The following is an 18,182-nucleotide window of genomic DNA, read 5'->3' as shown; positions in this document are numbered from 1 at the left end:
TTGTGGGGGAGTAAGGAAGGGAGGACTTTTCCTGGAATTGGGAGGCAGAGAAAGTGGGAGGTAGGAAACACAATTACTTTCCCGCCTGGGGGAACTGCAGAAAGAGAAAAGATGCCTTCTGGGAGGCCCTTTCTGGGAATAGCAACCTGACTTGGGATTTATGAGAAATATGGACGTTGGGAATGGAAGGATGAACCCTGGTTCCCAGACTGTACCATATATACACAAGCTTCCCATCTCCTAGGCTTTTTGTTTTTCTATCACCTAAATTTTCACCTATGTCCCTCTCATCCCCTCTCCAAGAAAGCCATCCCCTATAACAAATAATTTCTTAAAAGAGAAAGAAGAGGAAAAAATTCAGCAAAACTGATCAATACAGTGAAAATATCTGATATAGGCGATGCTCCACTCCTGTGGATGGCCCAACCTCTGCAAAGGAGTAGGGAGAAGCATCTTCTCAGAGTTGACATTATTATGAAATTTACTTATGCTCCTCCACCGCAAGAGACAGGAGGTAGAATGAGAAGCTGATTTTCTACTCAGTTCCCTCTTTCTAAATGGATGCTATGCAATAACTGAATCTTGGAGCAAGAAGGCACTTGGGATGTAGGAAGACTGGGTCATTATGTTCTGTTTCCTTCCTCCAGGCAGGATCACAAGGAGCCCATCCATGGCTCATAGTTCTTACTCCTAAATTCAAATGTTTTGTTGCTATCTTTTGCTTTTATATAAATTTAAAAAGCATTTATTCAGTACTTACTATGTGGCAAGCACCTTGATAGGCACTGAGGCAAAAAAAGGGGAAAAAGGAAGGAAGAGAAAGAAACAATTTCTACCATTAGGGAGCTTACATTCTTTTTTCAGTTTATGATGTGTATCTCTTTCTCTTCCTAGAGTCAGAGAGCTTTCTCTCACAACGGAGATAAAGAAATAGAAAAAGAGGGAGAAGACATTCAAACAACCAATGCATTAAGCAAGTTAGATATTTTTCACTCCCATTTTTAAAGACCTCCCTACCACCTCCATCTCCAAAGAGATCAATTTCATAGCCTCCCTTGTTCCATTCCTCTCCATCTCCAGCTGTCCTGATCTATATCTGGCCACTGGACCCAGATGGCTCCAGAGGAGAAAGTAAGGCTGGTGACTTTGCACAGCCCTCTCTCACTTAAATCCAATTGGCATCATGTCCCTGATGTCATGGTCCTCTTAGAGCCAGTTTAAGTGACTTGCCCAGGGTCACACAGCTAATAAGTGTCTGAGTGTGCATTTGAACTCAAGTCCTCCTGACTCCAGGGTGGTGCTCTCTCCAATGTACCACCTAGCTTCCTGCCTTGGCCACTTGCTCCACCTCATTAGGTTATTCTAAAGAGCAAGAAGGATAAAGACAGGACAGAACTGAGGTGAAGAGCTTAAGGGTCCCTTCAGAGATTCTCTAGCTTAATACTCTAATTTTACAAATAAGAGAACTATGAGCTTTTCTCTCTAAAGTTACCAGCTATCGACTCTGTATAAATCTTGCATGAACCTATTTAAATATGTCTCCGCCTCCCATTAGAATATAAGCTTCTTGAGCACATAGACTATATTTGGTTTTATTTCTATACAGTGCACATAGAATGGGCCTGGAATATAGTAAACACTTAATAAATGCTTGTCAATGGGCCCAATGATAGTGGTTACCGACTATTTAAGAAAGCAGTATCTCAGACCCCAGGGCAGCTAGGTGGCGCAGTGGATAGAGTGCTGGGTCTGAAGTTAGGAACACTTTATCTTCCAGAGTTCAAATCTGACCACAGACATTTCCTAGCTGTGCGAACCTGGGCAAGTCATTTAACCCTGTTTGTCTCAGTTTCCTCACCTATAAAATGGGCTGGAGGAAGGAAATGGCAAACCACTCCAGTAGCTTTGCCAAGAAAAACAGGGTGACTCAAACGGGGTCACAAAGAGTCAGATACAACTCAACAAAAACAACATCTCAGAGCCTAGCTTCTTAGAGATGAAGGTGGCTGGGACAGGATGCAGTCAGAGAACAATGACCAGATGGCAGATTGGAAAAGCTTTCCCCACTTTTCTGACAACATCCCCCGTTCTCTGATGATGTCCAAAGCTCAGTATCCCTAGAAACACTAACCCTGGTCTAATGAGTCCAGGCCCAGGGAAAAGGACCTCAGGCCCAAAGCCCAGCCTGGGATGTAGCCTGATGGGGTGAGATTAGGCAGGATACATGTTTTTCAGATGATACCTCCCCTTGCATATCCCACTCTAGACAGATTTCAGTCAGACAAGGAGCTCACTCGTGAGTGCCAGCCAGTGCCAATGCCTTGAGTCGTTCCTTTGGGAGTGGAGGGAATTCCAAACAACTTTGTTGGGGAGAGCTCTGACGGTAAACAGAGGATTTCGTTCTTCCATCACATTCTGGGACACGTGACCCAGAGGGAGGTGGGGGCAGGCGAGAAAACAGGAGTGCCCGTGGGAGGGTCCCACAGAGCCCAATATAGAGAGATACCAACTCGGCCAAGGTCAAAGAATGTTCTGTATGTTTAAGGGGGGGCAAGGCCCCAAAATAGTCAATTAGGAATTTTAATTGCATGTTTTGCACCTGCCTCTCCCATCCTCCTCAAGTCTTCTCCCCCTCCTGCTCCCCTCCCCTCAACACTTCCCCTCCTTCCCGCCCCTGTGTGTGAGGGAAGACTTGTTCAGCGTGCTCTGCGAACGCACGAGAACAAACAGCCAGTACTTTGTTTGCTGTGGATGGGCTGACATTTCTGGGCAAGGCCAAAAATGCAGCCGTCTCATGCTGGACTTTCTGTCGCCCTGTCCTGGCTAGGCTGGAAAGGGAGGAGTTATTTTAGCTCGATGAGGCAGATACCCCACCTCTGCCTACCCCCTTTCTCCTCCTCCCCCCTTGTACCCAGAGCCATTGCAATCAGCATCCAAAAAATATAGTAAGAAAGAGACTTCCCTCCCCCATCCCTGAGCTAACTTGGAGATGGGGTAGTGGTTCAGGGTGGGGGTAGGGAGATGGAAAGAATTACTCTGAACAAGGGCAGCTTAAGTCTTGGCCTCCTCATGTGGCTGTAGTCCTTCTGAGGTGCCATCCGGACAAATTCTCCTGACTCCCCACCACTTTCCATAGGTTCTTTCTTATTTATCATTCTTAATTTTCTTTTTCTTCTTATGACATACTATTAGTATTATTTCTTACTGCCTTATTCTTCTTCATAGGATTCTTTAGGGGAACTGATTTGGATAAAACTCGATTAAACAAACAAACAAAAATGTAAGTACCCACTATGTGCTAGATACATTGAAGCACTAGGGATAGAAAGAAAAGAAATAGTTCCTGCCCTCCAGGAGCTTGAGGAGGGTAGGGAGTTAGACAATGTGTGAAAAGATAAGGAAATACAAATAAACACAAAGTAAGGTCAAAGGTCTAAAGCTGGAAGGAAACTTAGGGGTCATCTGGTCCAATCCCTTCATTTTGTAGATGGGAAACTGAGGTGACTTTCCCAAGGTCACATAGGCTGTAAGTAGCAGAGCTGGGATTTGAACCGTACTTTGTGCTTCGAAGTTCAATGCTCTTTTCACTGTACTAAAGTAATAGATGTAATCAGGGGAACCCCTCAGACTACTAGACTGGACCTTGTGGGGAGCATCCCATGAAGCAAGTGTAGATGATGGACCTTTGTCCTGAGCCCTTCCAGTGGGCCCCCAAAGGGGGCTATCCCCATTACAGTGGAGCCCCAAAGGACCCCTTGGCCCCTAAATGGATGGGGAGGACATGGAGCCTCCTTCAAGTCTCTCAGGCTCACAACCTAGGAGTCATCCTGGACTCCTCACTATCTCTTATCCGGCCCCCCACCATCCAAGCTACTGTTAAGACCTCATAGCATCTTTCAAATATTTCCTTCTCCCTCCTCTGACACTGCCAACTCTCTAGTGCAAGCCCTTCTCACCTCACACCTCAATTATTACAATAGTCTTCTGGTGGGTCTGCCTGCCTTAAGTCTCTCCCCACTCCAATCCATCCTCCATTCAGTTAATAAAGTTTTTTTCCCCTAAAACGCAAATCTGATCACGTCACTTCCCTACTCAATAAACTCTAGCAGTTCCCTCTTGACTCCAGGAGCAAATACAAAATGCTCTATTTGGTATTCAAAGTCTTTCACAACCGACCCCCTCCTACCTTTCCAGTCCCCTTACACCTTACTCCCTAACACATACTCATCTATCCAGTGACATTGGCCTCCTGGGAAGCTGTTCCATAAACCAGACACGGCTCCAGGCATTCTCTCTGGCTTTCCCCAATGCCTAGAATGCTGTCCTTCTCCACTTACCAACCTCCCTGGCTTTCTTTAACTCCCAAGCAAAACCTCAGTTCCTACAGGAAGCCTTCCCTGACCCCAGTTAATTCCAGTGCTTTCCCTTTTTAAATTATTTCCTGTTTATCTATATAAAGCTTGATTTGTATATATTTATTGTCATTTTGTCTCCCCCATTAGACTGTAAGGTCGTTGGAGGCAGGGACTGTCTTTTCCCTCTTTTTATATTCCCACCACATAGCACAATACCTAGCCCATAGTAGGAACTTAATAAATGTTTATTAAAGAGAGTTTATGTAATGACAAGGGGAATCAGGAAAGGCCTATCATATGTATGTACTTGTGTATATATCTATCTATCTATTCATGCATAAACACTATAACATATATATGCTATAATATAGAAATATATCTGTGTGTATCTACACCCACATATGTAACATATATCTTTATCTTCAGCGTTAGAATAAGAATATTGTTTCATTCTTTGTATTTGTATCCCTAGCACCTAACACTACCTGGCAAATTATAGGTATCTAATAAATGCTTGTTGATTGATAGATTGTAGGAGACGGCACTTGAGCAGAACCCTGGTTCGTATTAGATTTGATAGGACTTTGCCAAGGATAACATGCTCTAATGGAAAAGGCTGGAGAAGCCTCCTGGAGAACAGAAAGAACTCTGCCTACCATTTGTTTGAATAAATCCCTTTCTCATCTCTGGACCTAGTTTCCTCCTCTGTAAAGTAAAGAAATCAGTTCGGAGCTTCTTAACTTCGTGTGTGCATGTGTCATGGATGCATGGGTCAGTCTGATGAATCCTATAAAACTCTTCTCAGAATAATGTTTTTGAATGTATAAAATAAATAGGATTATGAAAAGGAAACCAAGCATATTAAGATATCAAAATATATTTAAGGGAAAGCATTGATACAGAGCCTATTAGGTTCCAGGTCCTGTGCAAAGTGCTTTTATTTTATTTTTTTAACAAATATTATCTCATTTGATCCTTACATCAATCCTTCAAGATAGGTGCCATGAGGCAAACAGGAGTAAGCAACCTGCCCAGGGTCCCACAGTTAGTAAGTGTCTGAGGCAAGATTTGAACTCAGGTTTTCCTGACTCCAGGTCCATTTGCTCTATCCACTGTTCGTAGACTCCAGCTCTAGATCATAGACTAAATGACCTTTAGGGCCCCTTCTGGCTCTAATATTCTATTACATTACTATTGCTCTTAACAACCATTGTACTTAGAGGAAGAAAAAGCTGTGTATGAGTGTGTGTGCCCCAAACAGGGAATGATGCCCGGGGCCTAGACCTGGACCTGGACCTGGACCTTCTCCCTTAGCCAACAATAAGCAGCCAAAGGAGCCATAAAGACACGGGCTGAGCCCCAATCCCAAATGTGTTTTCCATTAGTCTGTGTTACTGACCCACCCTAGCAGCCCCTGCCAGGCTATTTTCAGTGAGAACTCAACCTTCGCCTTTGAGCTGAGGTGCTGTGTGGCTGCTAGAAAGCTCATGCTGGCCCATCACTCTACTGGCTCCCGGAATTTGCATCCTAGGGGATGGAGAACGTGAGATTTAGAAGAAACTTAACATATCATCTAATTCAGGCCTATAGATGAGGAAACTGAGTCCCAGAGACATAAAGTGACTTGCCCCAGTTCACACAGGACTCCTTTCCTCCCATTCCCTCCCTTCTTTTTCCTCCCCGACCCTCCCCTTCCATCCCCTCTCCTCTCTCCTCTCTCCTCCCTTCCCCTCCCATCTCATCCTTCTTCTGCCCTTCCCTCCCTTCCCTTTTCCTCTCCTTTCTCTGCTTCTCTGTCTCTCTCTCTCCCCTTCCCCTAATATCATTGTAGTCAATAAGCATACCATTCTCATTATACTGATTTCACTTCATGTCATTTCATAAAGATTTTTTTCCATATTTGCACATAGGCTTCCTATTTATCATTTTTATGGCCCTATGATATTCTATAACATGAATATATTATGATTTAATGAAGCATTTTCAATTGTTGAACATATAAGTTATTCCAGTTTTTAATGCTTAGATTTTTGAAGCCTTTTCAACAAATATCAAAATTAAAAAGGAATTTCATGGAAAAATAGAATCTCAAAGTTAGAAGGACATCCTAGGTTATTTAGTCTAACCTGTATCTGAACCGGTCGATCAACAAGCACTTCTCAAGTGATGCTGGACACCATGTGTGCTCTGTGCTAGGGCTACAAGAACAAAAAGTAACTCAATCCCTACTGGCAACAGTAATAATAGCTAGCATTTACTTTGGCATTTATATAACATTTTAAGATCTACAAACGGCTTTACATGCATTATCTCATTTAGTCCTCATAACAACAGATGAGGAAACTGAGGCAAAGTGAGGTCAAGTGATTTGTCCCAGGGTAACACAACTAGTATGCACCCGAGGCAGGATTTGAATCCAAATCTTCCTGACTCCCAAGTCCAGTGTTCTATCCACTATGCCACCTTGCTGCCCAGCTCTGCTAATCATAACCGTAATAGCGTACAGAATTGTAAGGTTTTCAAGCTGGGGTTAAAAAGAGTACAAGGAGTGTAACAACCCATACTTATAAGAAGCTTACATCCTAATGGAGGAGACAGCAACAACCACCATAGCTGACATCGATGTAACACTTTAAGGTTCACACAGATATTTTACACACATTATCTCATTTGGTCCTCACAATAGCCCCAGGAGGTAGGTGCTGCTATTATCTCCATTTCACAGATAAGGAAAGAGAGGCTGGTTGAGATTGCTACTAAGTGTCTGTGGATTGAAACCCAGATCTTCCTGATTCCAGATCTGACACTCTAACCACTAACCTATAACAACACAGAGAAAAGAAATATAAAGCTAATAAATACAAAGTACACAAAATAGTTAAATACAAGGTAGTTTGACAGGGAAGGCACTAGCAGTGAGCGGGAATAGGAAAGCCTTCATGAAGAAAATGGTACTTGGCTGCAAACTAAAGAAAGAAAGGGATTCTGGGGAGCAGAAGAGGGAGGGGGTGCACCTTGCTTATTTTTTTTTACAATATCTGAATAAAGCACTTGACCTTGCCTCCTACAAAAAGGAGAACTCAAAAAAGAAAAAAAGAAAAGAAAGAAAAAAGGAGAACTCACAGCTTCTCGAAGCCAACTATTTGCCTTTTAGGTCACTTTAATTACTAGGAAATTTTTTGTTACATTATGCCTCAACTTATCTCCCTTCAATTTCCAGCCATTGATCCTGGTTCTGACTTCTGGAGGCAAGAAGAACAAATCTAATCCCCCTTCCATAGGGGAAGATACTTGAAGACACCCATCATGTATGTCCCCAATAAAGTCTTCTCTTCTCCAGGCTAAAAATCTCCAATTCCTGCAGATCTTTGCATTGGAGTGAGTGAAAACTCACCTAACCCATGGCAGTTAGTTATCTCCAGATTACACTTCACATCCACAACCACCCACCAAGAAACCAGAGCCTACCCAATGCAAGCATCTTGTCCTTCTCCTGCTTCAGTCAACAGCAGCACCTTCCCCCCACTCCCAGCTTCCCCCCTGCTATTTTTGCTTTGTAATCAAATCGATATTAGCATTGCTTCTAGACAGGGTGTGATAGAATGGTTGTTCCCAATCTCAGATCTAAAAACAGCTTTGTATTTTCATGGAGTCCCTCTTAGTGTCTACAGAGAAGAAGAGAAAGCTTCAGTATAATCTCACACTTAGGTCTGTGGGTTTCTTTTGTCCTTCCTCAATTGCATGGTCTATTCCTTTACGGAACAACACTGGTAAAGAAAATAAGGTTATCTTCATCAGGAGACAAAACCCATCATAAAAGTAAGACAGCAAGTAAATCAGATTTAAGGATAAACAATTCCAATTTGCCAAGCAGTACAGGAGAGGGGGAGAAACACAAAGAAACTACATTTATCTGGCCCCATGTGGCAGCAAATTCTGTCTGGGCAGGTCATGTGTCAATTGGGTTAGCAAGCCAGACAAAGCTGCAACTACTTCGGATTACACTCAGTTCAGGGTAGCAGTGCCCTTCTCTTGCAAGCTGCCTTTGACTGCCTGAAGGCATCGGCTCCACAGGGCTCCAAAATTCCCCAGCTTTGGTCAGCACTGCTTCCATCTCCCATGATCTTTAGTTCCTCCTTCCAGCTCAGAAAAACTGTAATTCCCATCATTTTAGATTGGAATTACATTTTTTACATTTAACTTTTATTTTTCTCAATTACATATAAACAAAAATTTTAACATTCATTTTTCTTAAATTTGAGTTTCATATTCTTCCCTCTCTCCCTCCCCACCTCCTTGAGAAGGCAAGCAAAGTGTTATAGATTACACATGTGCAGTCATGCAAAACACTTTTATATCATCCATATTGACAAAGAAAACACAGACATAAAAAACAAGGATAATAAAAAAAGGTTTTTTTTCAAAAGTATGCTTTAATCTGCATTTAGACTTTCTCCAGTGGTGAAAAGCATTTTTCATCATAAGTCCTTTGGGATTGTCTTGGATCATTGTATTGCTGAGAATAGCTAAGTCATTCACAATTGATCATCATACAATATTGCTGTTACTGTGTACAGTGTTCTCCTGGTTCTGATCATTTCATTTTGCATCAGTCCAAGCAAGTCTTCCCAGGTTTTTCTGAACATCCTGTTCATCATTTCTTATAGCACAATAGGGTTCCATCACAATCATATACCACAACTTGCTCAGCCATTTCCCAATTGATAGGCGTCTGGGAATTACAACTGTTTTCAGAACTGTATACAAACATAGAAGTGTAGCCCATTATTGACAAAGAAGCCACCCTGCTGCACTTCTATGCTTGTATACAGCTCTGAAAACACCTAAAAAGTATTGCTGTGTATGTCCATAAGGATATTATGAAAAACTGCCAAATGTTTGCTGAAATCCACATATGCATCTACAAATATATTTATATGTGCACATTTATGTATATCCTTGTATATGCATATATGTATGTATATGTGCAAGTGTATATGTGTGTTTCATTTATATATACATGTATATACATACATACATACATACATACATACATACAACATATAGCTTCCCTCCCCCTCCCCGATCCATCAGTCAAGGAAAAGAAGTCAATCTGAGGTTACCTGTTGTGTTTTTTTTAATATGTTATTGATGCCTTTTGTTTTTATATCACAGTCCTTTCTGTAGCACTCATTTCTACCCAGCTCCCCAATTAAACTCTGTCTTGTGACAAAGAAAACTATATGGTAACCACATCTAACAATATAAAGCTTAAAACTGCACCAAGACTTTTGGGATACCTAGTAGTCCTCTGCTTCTCTTCTGTGAAGAGAGAAGTGTGTTTCATTATCCAGAATCTTCATTAGTTTTTTTCAATTATTCAGAGTTTGACTTCAAGGGAGTGATCTTTTCATTTATATTATAGTCATTATGTATATTATTCCTTTTTCTGCTTATTTCACTCTGAATCAGTTCATACAAATCTTCCTATGTTTCTCTGAATTCCTCATATGTATTTTTTTACTGCACAATAATATTCCATCATATTCACAGGCTTTTGAAAAAGGCCTTACATTTAATTTCTCCAGCCATCTTCCAAGTGATAGGCACCAACTTTGTTTCCAGTCCTTTGCTACCACAGAGAGTGGTTCTGCAAATATTTTGGTGCATATTGGGTCTCTTTTTCTGTCTTTGATCTTAGTCACTTTTCTTACTAGACTGGTTGGACCAATTCACAACTTCACTAATATGTATTAGTATGCTTGTCTTTCCATAACCCTTCCAATATTGATTTTTCCTGGATTTTGTTTTGTTTTGTATTGTTATCATTGCCAACTTGTAGAGTACAGAGGTGAAACCTCAGAGTTTTTTTAATTTGAATGAATTTTTTTTGGTGAAGCCATGGCAGATCTTTTAGTAATTACCAGTTCCCTTTCTAAATGCTCACAAATCATCTTTTAATTATACAGTTCAGAATTTAGTTAGGAAGTATAGTCAAGGTCAGTATCCTATGGTTTGCTGATTCTCACTTCATCCCTATTCTGATAAATTAGCCTGTTTGCCCATCTGCAATCTTATAGCAGTTCTTCTGTTCTTTGGGATTTCAAAGATCACCAACCACAATGATCTCTGAGATCACCAATCAGAACACTTGACTAACTAGAAAGACTGACAACTCCCAATTCCTCAAGCATTGTCATTAATCAAGGTTAGACTGTCTTAGCATAGGTTGATTTTTACCAGATTACTGTTGCTGTTGCTGCTGCTGCTGCTGTTTTGTCCAATTCTTTGTGACCCCATTTGGGGTTTTTCTGCAGTGATTTGCCATTTCCTTCTCCAGTTCATTTTATAGATGAGAAACTGAGGCAAACTGGGTTAAGTGACTTACCCAGGATCACGCAGCTAGTAAGTATCTGAGGCCAGATTTGAACTCAGGAAAACGAGTCTTCCTGATTCCATGCCTGGCACTCTATCTAGTTGCCCACTGAATTACTGGTAGGTGCTAAATAAAAGCTTGTTGAATGAATATTCAAAAGGATTCAAAAGGATCACACCTCAGCAGTGATGTAATTGAAATCACAGGGCCACCTTGATTTTTTTGTGAACACCATTCCCAGATACTTCAGGCATTTCTTCCTACCTGTAGTCCCTTGGACTCAACTACTTCTGAATCCTCCTGGCTGTCCCCCATGCATGGAACACGCTAGCCCCTAAACTCTGCCTCCTGGCTTCCCTAGCCTTTTTCAAGTCTCAGCCAAAGTCTTACCTTTTGTGAAAAGCCTTCTCAGGCCTCCTTAATCTTAGTACCTGTCCTCTGAAATTACTCCGTGTGTGTGTGTGTGTGTGTGTGTGTGTGTGTGTGTGTGTGTATTATATATATTTACATGATGTCTCTCCCATTAGTCTATGAGCTCCTAGAGAACAGGAACTAGAATTTTTTGCTTTGTTTTTTGTCTTTCTGTGTATCCCCAGTGCTTAGCCCAGTGCCTGCTACATATTAGATTCTTAATAAATAAATATTAACTGACCGACTGACTGGCTTACTAGACGGGAGGGAGGGCTATGTTGTGTTGCAACAAACCATCTTCTTTATGGGCAAAAAGGGTAAAAGCCTGGGAGGAGGGCAGACATCTAAGGAGATTCAATCAACCAGCAAGAATTTGTTAAACTCCTACTCTGTGCCAGGCATTCTTCTAGGCACAGGAGATAACAAAGACATTAATCAAAGCAGCTTATATTCTATAAGGGGAAGCAACTTAGACACGTAAAAGTGAACAAAGGAATAAATAAGCATTTATTAAGCACTGTACTAAACATCGGAGCTACAAATACAAAACTGAGACAATCTCAACGTTAGACTTCAAAGGACCATCATTCTACAGAATAAATGATCAGAGAGGGGTGTTTTGCATCTGGGAAACTACAGGGATGGTAAATAGAGACAAAGGGCAATTGATTGACATGTCCTCTACAGGATTGGTTATGTGCATTTGATCACTGTTCCCAGAGTCAGACAGGGAGGTACACTTAATAGCTGTGTGACCCTGGGTAAGTCACTTAACCCTGTTTGCCTGAGTTTCTTCATCTGTTAAAAAATGAGCCAGAGAAGGAAATTGCAAACCACCCCAGTATATCTGTCAAGAAAACCTCAAACGGGGTCACAAAGAATCGGACATGATAAAATGACCTAACAACAACAAATGAAAAGTCACTGCAAAGCAAATGTAAGGTGATTTTAGTGGGAGGAGGGCACTAACAGCAGGAGCGCTCATGAAAGACCTCACATAGGACAAAGCACCTGAGATGAGCTTTGTCAGGAATGCTATCAGTCAGAGGTGAGGAAGAAGAACATTCCAGGCATGAGGCACAGGCTACGCGTAAAGACGTGACAGGAGATGAGATGTCTCGTATGAGGAAAAACTAGTAGGCTACATTTGCTGTAACACAGAATTTGTGATGGGGGTGGGGGCATGTCATAAATAATAAGCCGAGAAAGTTAAGCTAGAGCCCGATCATGGCAGACTCTTTTTAAACGTCAAACCCAAAAGGTTGTAATTTTTTCAGCCCTGGAACATTTTGGGCCAAAGAGTGACATAGAAGGCTCTGTGCTTTAGGAATATCACCTGGGCAGCTATGCAGAGGAAGAGATTGGAGAGATATTGGAGAACTTTCCCAGAAAGGCTCCCCCCTTTACCCAAGAAACATCTTGTTCCCCAGGGCAGGACAGAAAGAATCCTAGCTGAGCCAAATGGGGAATCAGGTCAGCTGGGAAGTTCTCCAATTTCTCCCCATTTATTTTCTGTCCTGGCAGGACACCAGAACTCGATTGTCTCTAAGACTTCCTTTTATCAACTGGCTTTTTTTCTTCCCTGAAAAGATAGAGGAAGACATGGTGAACATCTCATACGCAAAGAAGGAAGGGAAAGGATGAATATGCACCAGGTTAGCAGTACAGAATAACTTCCCAACTCTGTTACTTTCTTCCTATGTTCCCCACCTTTCTACTCCTCAGCTCCCCAAATCAAGAAATTATTTCCAGTCCAACATTCCCTTGAATTTGTAGTCATTCAAACCCTGTTAAGTGTAATCTCTACAGTAAGCGCTAGGGGGAGGGGGAGATTGTGGGATACAAAAGGAATACAAAGCATAGGCCTTGCCCTCCAAGAGGTTACATTCTAATTAGAGAACTAAGACTAACATACATCAAATAGTAAAATAACAAAACGAGGAAGTATGAAATTAATGTCAGACTTCAGAAACACCTGGAAAGACTTATATGAACTGATGCTGAGTGAGGGGAGCAGAACCAGGACATCATTGAACACAGTAACAGCCACATTGTGAGAAGACTAACTTTGATAGACTTGGCTCTTCTCAGCAATGGAAGGTTCTAAGATAACCCCAAAAGGCTCATGACAGAAATTGCTATCCGCATCCAGAGAAAGAACTATGGAGTTTGAATGTATATCGAAGCATGCTATTTGCTCTCTCTTTTTTGTTTCTTATTTCTCATGGTTGATTCCGTTGCTTATAATTCTTCTTTATAACATAAATAATGTGAAAAAATGCTTAATATGACTGTCTATGTAGAGCCTATATCAGACTGCATACTGTCTTGGGGAGGAGGGAGAGGAAGGAGGGGGAGAAATTTTAATACTCAAAAGCTTGTGGAACTGAATGTCGTAAACTAAAAATAAATAAATAAATAAATCTTTTAAATTTTTTAAAAAAGAAATTAATGTGAGAGTGGGTGATATACTGTAGACAATGAAGGAGGAAAGGACCCAATGCTCCACTTCAGTTCCCCATCAACCCTGAAGAGTCACAAAAAGTCATGATGTCCCTTAGAAGGTCAGCGGGGACACACCAGTGGGCCAACTCCCATTCCCATAGTATATGATAAATAAGCCTAGAGCTAGCACATAGTTTGTTTAAGCTATTAAAGCTTAAAATTGCACCAAGACTTTGAGGACAACTTATTGCAAAACACTTTACATGTTCCCTCATTGGATCCTAATAGCAACCCTGTGAAGTAAGTACCATTATCATCTCCATTTCTCAGATGAGCAGACTGAGGATGAGAGATATTAATAACTCACCCAAGGTCAATGAGCTGTTCTGAAGCAAGATTCAGACTCCAGGTCTTCCTAACTTCAGGTCCAACTATTCACCTCATTGCCTCAGACTGAATCTCTTTAATGGGTTTTGGAAAAGTCTTACCACAAAGTTTCTTTTCTCTAGTAACTCATGGCAGAATATAGAATGCATCCATCCTACAGCTACAGCAGACAAGGACAGGGCCAGACACTGGCAAAATTGTGATATAGGTGGTTTTTACTTCAGGATGTCTCCAGGAAGCCATACAGAAGGCAGGGAAGTATTGTCTACAGGGGTTGGGAACTACCTAAATTGGAGATTTCTTTTTTGTTGTTGTTGTTGGTGTCACAAAATTTATTGGTGCCTAGAAGGCAAGGTATGGATAAGATGGGAAGTTCTAAATGGAAGCTGGACTGTGGCAAGACAGATACTCCTAATCAGGGGGTGATGGAGAAGGGAGGCAGGATCGGTTTTTCAGTAGATCATTCCTTTTTGTGTCTCCCCTGGGGTTCTTGAGCTTCTCAAAGCTCTTCAGGATGATATCATATAATACAGCATAAGTATTTCAGATCTCCATGACCATCAGTCTTGTCTCTCCATACTGCGCTTCATTCAATTCATGAACCAGCTGGCCTGGCCATGGAGATCCGAAATACTTATGCTGTCAAGACTTAAGAACCAATCACAATTCCAGAGGACCGATGATGAAGCATGCAAACCTCCCTCACCCCACCCCAAAGGGGGATGGCTACCTTGCTGCTTTAGCCACTGCATCACCCCTTTCAGAGAAGTACTTTGAGATCTGGGTGTGAAAGTCAACCAGCTTAGTTCAGAAGCGTAGTCATCCGATCAAACACCCTCTCCTGGACAGCTACTCCAAAGCTGCTTCCATCCTCAATTCTGGGCATTTGGCTGCAGCCACATGCAAACCAGGTTGAGCTGTTCTTACACATCTTTGATCTCAGGTTTCAGCTGCCCCAGAAGGGCCACAATCTCCTCATTGCAGCTCACAGGCCCTCAAGAAGGACCTTTATCTTCATCTTCTTTTTTTTCTTTCCATCCTTATCATCCTTCTCTTCTTGTTTCTTGACACTCTTCCTTCTCTTTTTCTTTGGCTGGATCAGGGACTGGGATGGCCTTTAGGAGGGGGGTCTTTAGGAGACCCAAATCAGCCTCATTCAGAGATGGGTCCTTCAAGAACTCATCCAGCTCTGAAATCTTCCCAGGGAAATAGGTTCCAAGTAGGACCTCTCTCTGAGCGCATAACTCCTTTCTGAACAAATCTACCTTGGCTTGGGCTTTGGGTCTGACACTGAGGGTGGCCATGGCAGGGGGATTCAGGGGCCAGACCAAGCATTGAGATAGGAGCAAAGAGAAAGCAGAGGGGCAGCTAGGTGGCACAGTGAGTAGACCACTGGCCCTGGAGTCAGGAGGATCTGAGTTCAAATCTGACCTCAGACTCTTGACACACTAGCTGTGTGACCTTGGGCAAGTCACTTAACCCCAATTGCCCTGCTTTTCCCTTTCAAAAAAAAAAAGAAAGAAAGAGGAAATGGAGGTATCTAAGATGGGGTAGACAGTATCCATCTGAGGTGGCTGAATGAAATGGACAAGATGATTTTTTTTTTACATTCTGTCTGTGGTTTTGTTTTATTTTTATTTTATTTTTCAGTTATCTAGCTTATATTTTCTCTCTCTCCCACCTTCTTACCCACTGGGGAAGGAGGCAAAGAAAGAAAAACAAAACTTTGTAACAAATATGCATAATCAAACAAAACAAATTCCCTCGTTGACCTTGTCTTAAAATATATGTCCCACTCTGCATCTTGAGCCCATCCCTCTTTGGAGTGGGGTGAGAGAGGTTTGCATACCTCATCATTGGTCCTTTGGAATTGTGGTTGGTTCTTGAGTCTTTCAGAGTTGAATGTTTCACAAGCTCTTCTCAGAGGCTTTTTCCAGCAGCTGAAGCCTGTGCTGATTACCCTTTCTCTGGATCACCATAGTATTTAGCATTTACTGCCCAAACTGGCTCCAACTTAACATTCCACCCTGATCCACACCCCCCACCCACTTCCCTACTTGCACCTTCTACTCCAGGTCCAAACTGGTCCACTTTCCACCACCACCACCACCACCACCCTCAGGATGCTTACAAAATAAAAAAGACCATGGCCCCCAAAACACATATTGTCCCCTCTCTCCTTGTCCCCTTCTACCTCTAAACTGTTATGATTATATGAGTGAGGGAGGTCCCTTCTGTCCCTGGGACTATGCAAAATTCTGCCAAAATCTTTGTGGGGACACTGCCCTCTCTCATGGCCTGCCAGGAAATTGGCTCTTTAGCAAGGAATAAGCTCCAAAAATGTGGTTTTGGTATATTTATTTGACTTTATAAATATTTTTTTATAATGGGAAAAAAAGGGAGTAAGTGAAGATTTCTCTTTTTTTCTGATTTTCAACTTTATGTCACATATTGAACAGGTGAAGCAAGGAGTGGACGGCTATCCAGGCTCAGTAAGGAAAGGAGAAGGAATAGCAAGTTAGGAATACAGCTGGGCTCATAGATTCAAGTATAGCCCACCAGGCGAGGGGTGCTGGGGAAGGTCTTTCGCATTGCCATACATTTTTCCTTGTCAAGGAAGAGAGAGTTGGCCTTGACAGAAAGATCATGTTCCAACCGAGTCTTGGTGAGGACCAGAAGCTGTAAGGTGTCCTGTGCCTCACACAGTCGAAGCTTCAGAGTCTGCAAGGTGTCATCGATGGTAAATGCTTCATTCACTAGCCTATGGCAAGGAACAGAGGACAGGGATGAGCCAGGCAGCAGTGCAGGAGTAGTAGAAGGAGCATTTGCTCAGGGTTCTTCTAATCTTGCCTCTGATACCTGTGTAGCCTTGGACCTCACTGCAAGGTCCTGCAACCTAATTAAGCTTCCCCATTTGTAAAATTGGAGGAGGATGGGGGTGGGGAGTGGGGGTGTTTGGCTAGAGTCTTTGAGAATCTTCCATCTCTAAATCCATGCTCCTATGAATCTGATGCTCTTCATCCTCCAGACAAGAGGAAAATAGAACATAGACTCTAGTTTGGGGGATCTGAGTTAGACATCAAGGTGAATTCCACCCCACCCCTACCCCATTATGCATCTCTGTTGGAATGAGGTGACTGGGGCTAGGGATTCTCCATCCCTGGAAATCACTAAATACATGGCAGAGCTTTACCTGTTTGGCATAGTTTGAACAAAGCCTCGCTTGGAGACTGAGGATGAGCAAGGGTTGGGGGGGGCAGGGGGACTGAGATAAGGCAGAATTGACTCAGCATGGCATCACAGATATAGAGCTCAGAATAAGGGAGACCTAGATCTGAGTACCTCCTCCAACACATCCTGGCTGAGTGACTGCGGACAAGGCATTTAATCTCTCAGTGCCCCAGCCTCAGAGCTGCAGAGCAAGTGCCAATCTACTTTTGTAGAGGGAGTTTCCCCATCAGGAGTTTTCTTTTATGCCAATGACATCACAGGACTGGTCCCACCCCCCCACCAAAAAAAAGTGATATGGCTGATGCAGACGTCTGAGCATTTTGGCTGAGGTGGGGTGAGAGGAAGGAAGAGAAGAAGGAAGAGGGCCCTGTGGCATCCATTCAAAACAAAATGGCTAAAGGGAGGGAGAAGAGCAAACCTTAGGGCTTGGACAATACACAGAATAGCCAATTCAGCTGATGGATAATCTTGACCCTTGACCTCACCTGCCTCAGCCTTAGTGTTTCCCATCAGGACACTGTCAAGGCAAAAGTTTTCCCCACCCCCCACCCCCACACCTTAGGAGTGTCCCATAGGAATTCCTATGCCTTGGGATAGAACCCATCAGGGAATCTTGAAGCAGGGACTTTGCTTCCTACCCTCTCCCCTTCCCCAGTCCTTGCTTCCCTCTATCCCTTTGTTTCTGGCTCCCCCTATCCAGGCTGTTGTCAAGGCCTGTCAAATTCACCTTTGCAACATCTTTCGAATACACTCCCTTCCCTCCTCTGACACTGCCACCATTCTAGCACCATCACCTCATGCCTGGTTAGACTGACTGCTGGTGAGTCTGCCTGCCTTAAATCTCTCTCCATTCCAATCTATTCTTCATTCAGCCATTAAAGTGATTTTCCTAAAACACAAGTTTGATCGTGTCACCCTGCTACTCAATAAACTCCTATTGCCTCCAGGAGCAAATACAAAATGCTCTGTTTGGCATT

The 18,182-nt window shown here is 42.6% G+C and overlaps 1 protein-coding gene and 1 pseudogene across 1 annotated transcript in view; both read right to left on the bottom strand.

Annotated features, from left to right (window-relative positions):
• Window positions 1-14,509: 14,509 nt before the first annotated feature.
• On the bottom strand, window positions 14,510-15,278 carry LOC118831878 (annotated as a pseudogene).
• A 1,240-nt stretch (window positions 15,279-16,518) lies between these two features.
• Window positions 16,519-18,182, bottom strand: part of TEKT5 (tektin 5) — a 67,422-nt gene continuing 65,758 nt past the window's right edge. The window contains exon 7 of the mRNA XM_036739498.1: window positions 16,519-16,735. Coding sequence (XP_036595393.1) covers window positions 16,519-16,735 — 217 coding nt within the window. The remainder of the gene's footprint in view (window positions 16,736-18,182) is intronic.

The sequence above is a fragment of the Trichosurus vulpecula genome, chromosome 9, assembly GCF_011100635.1.
Source record: "Trichosurus vulpecula isolate mTriVul1 chromosome 9, mTriVul1.pri, whole genome shotgun sequence".
NCBI lineage: Eukaryota > Metazoa > Chordata > Mammalia > Diprotodontia > Phalangeridae > Trichosurus > Trichosurus vulpecula.
This window is presented reverse-complemented; position numbering and strand designations above follow the sequence as displayed.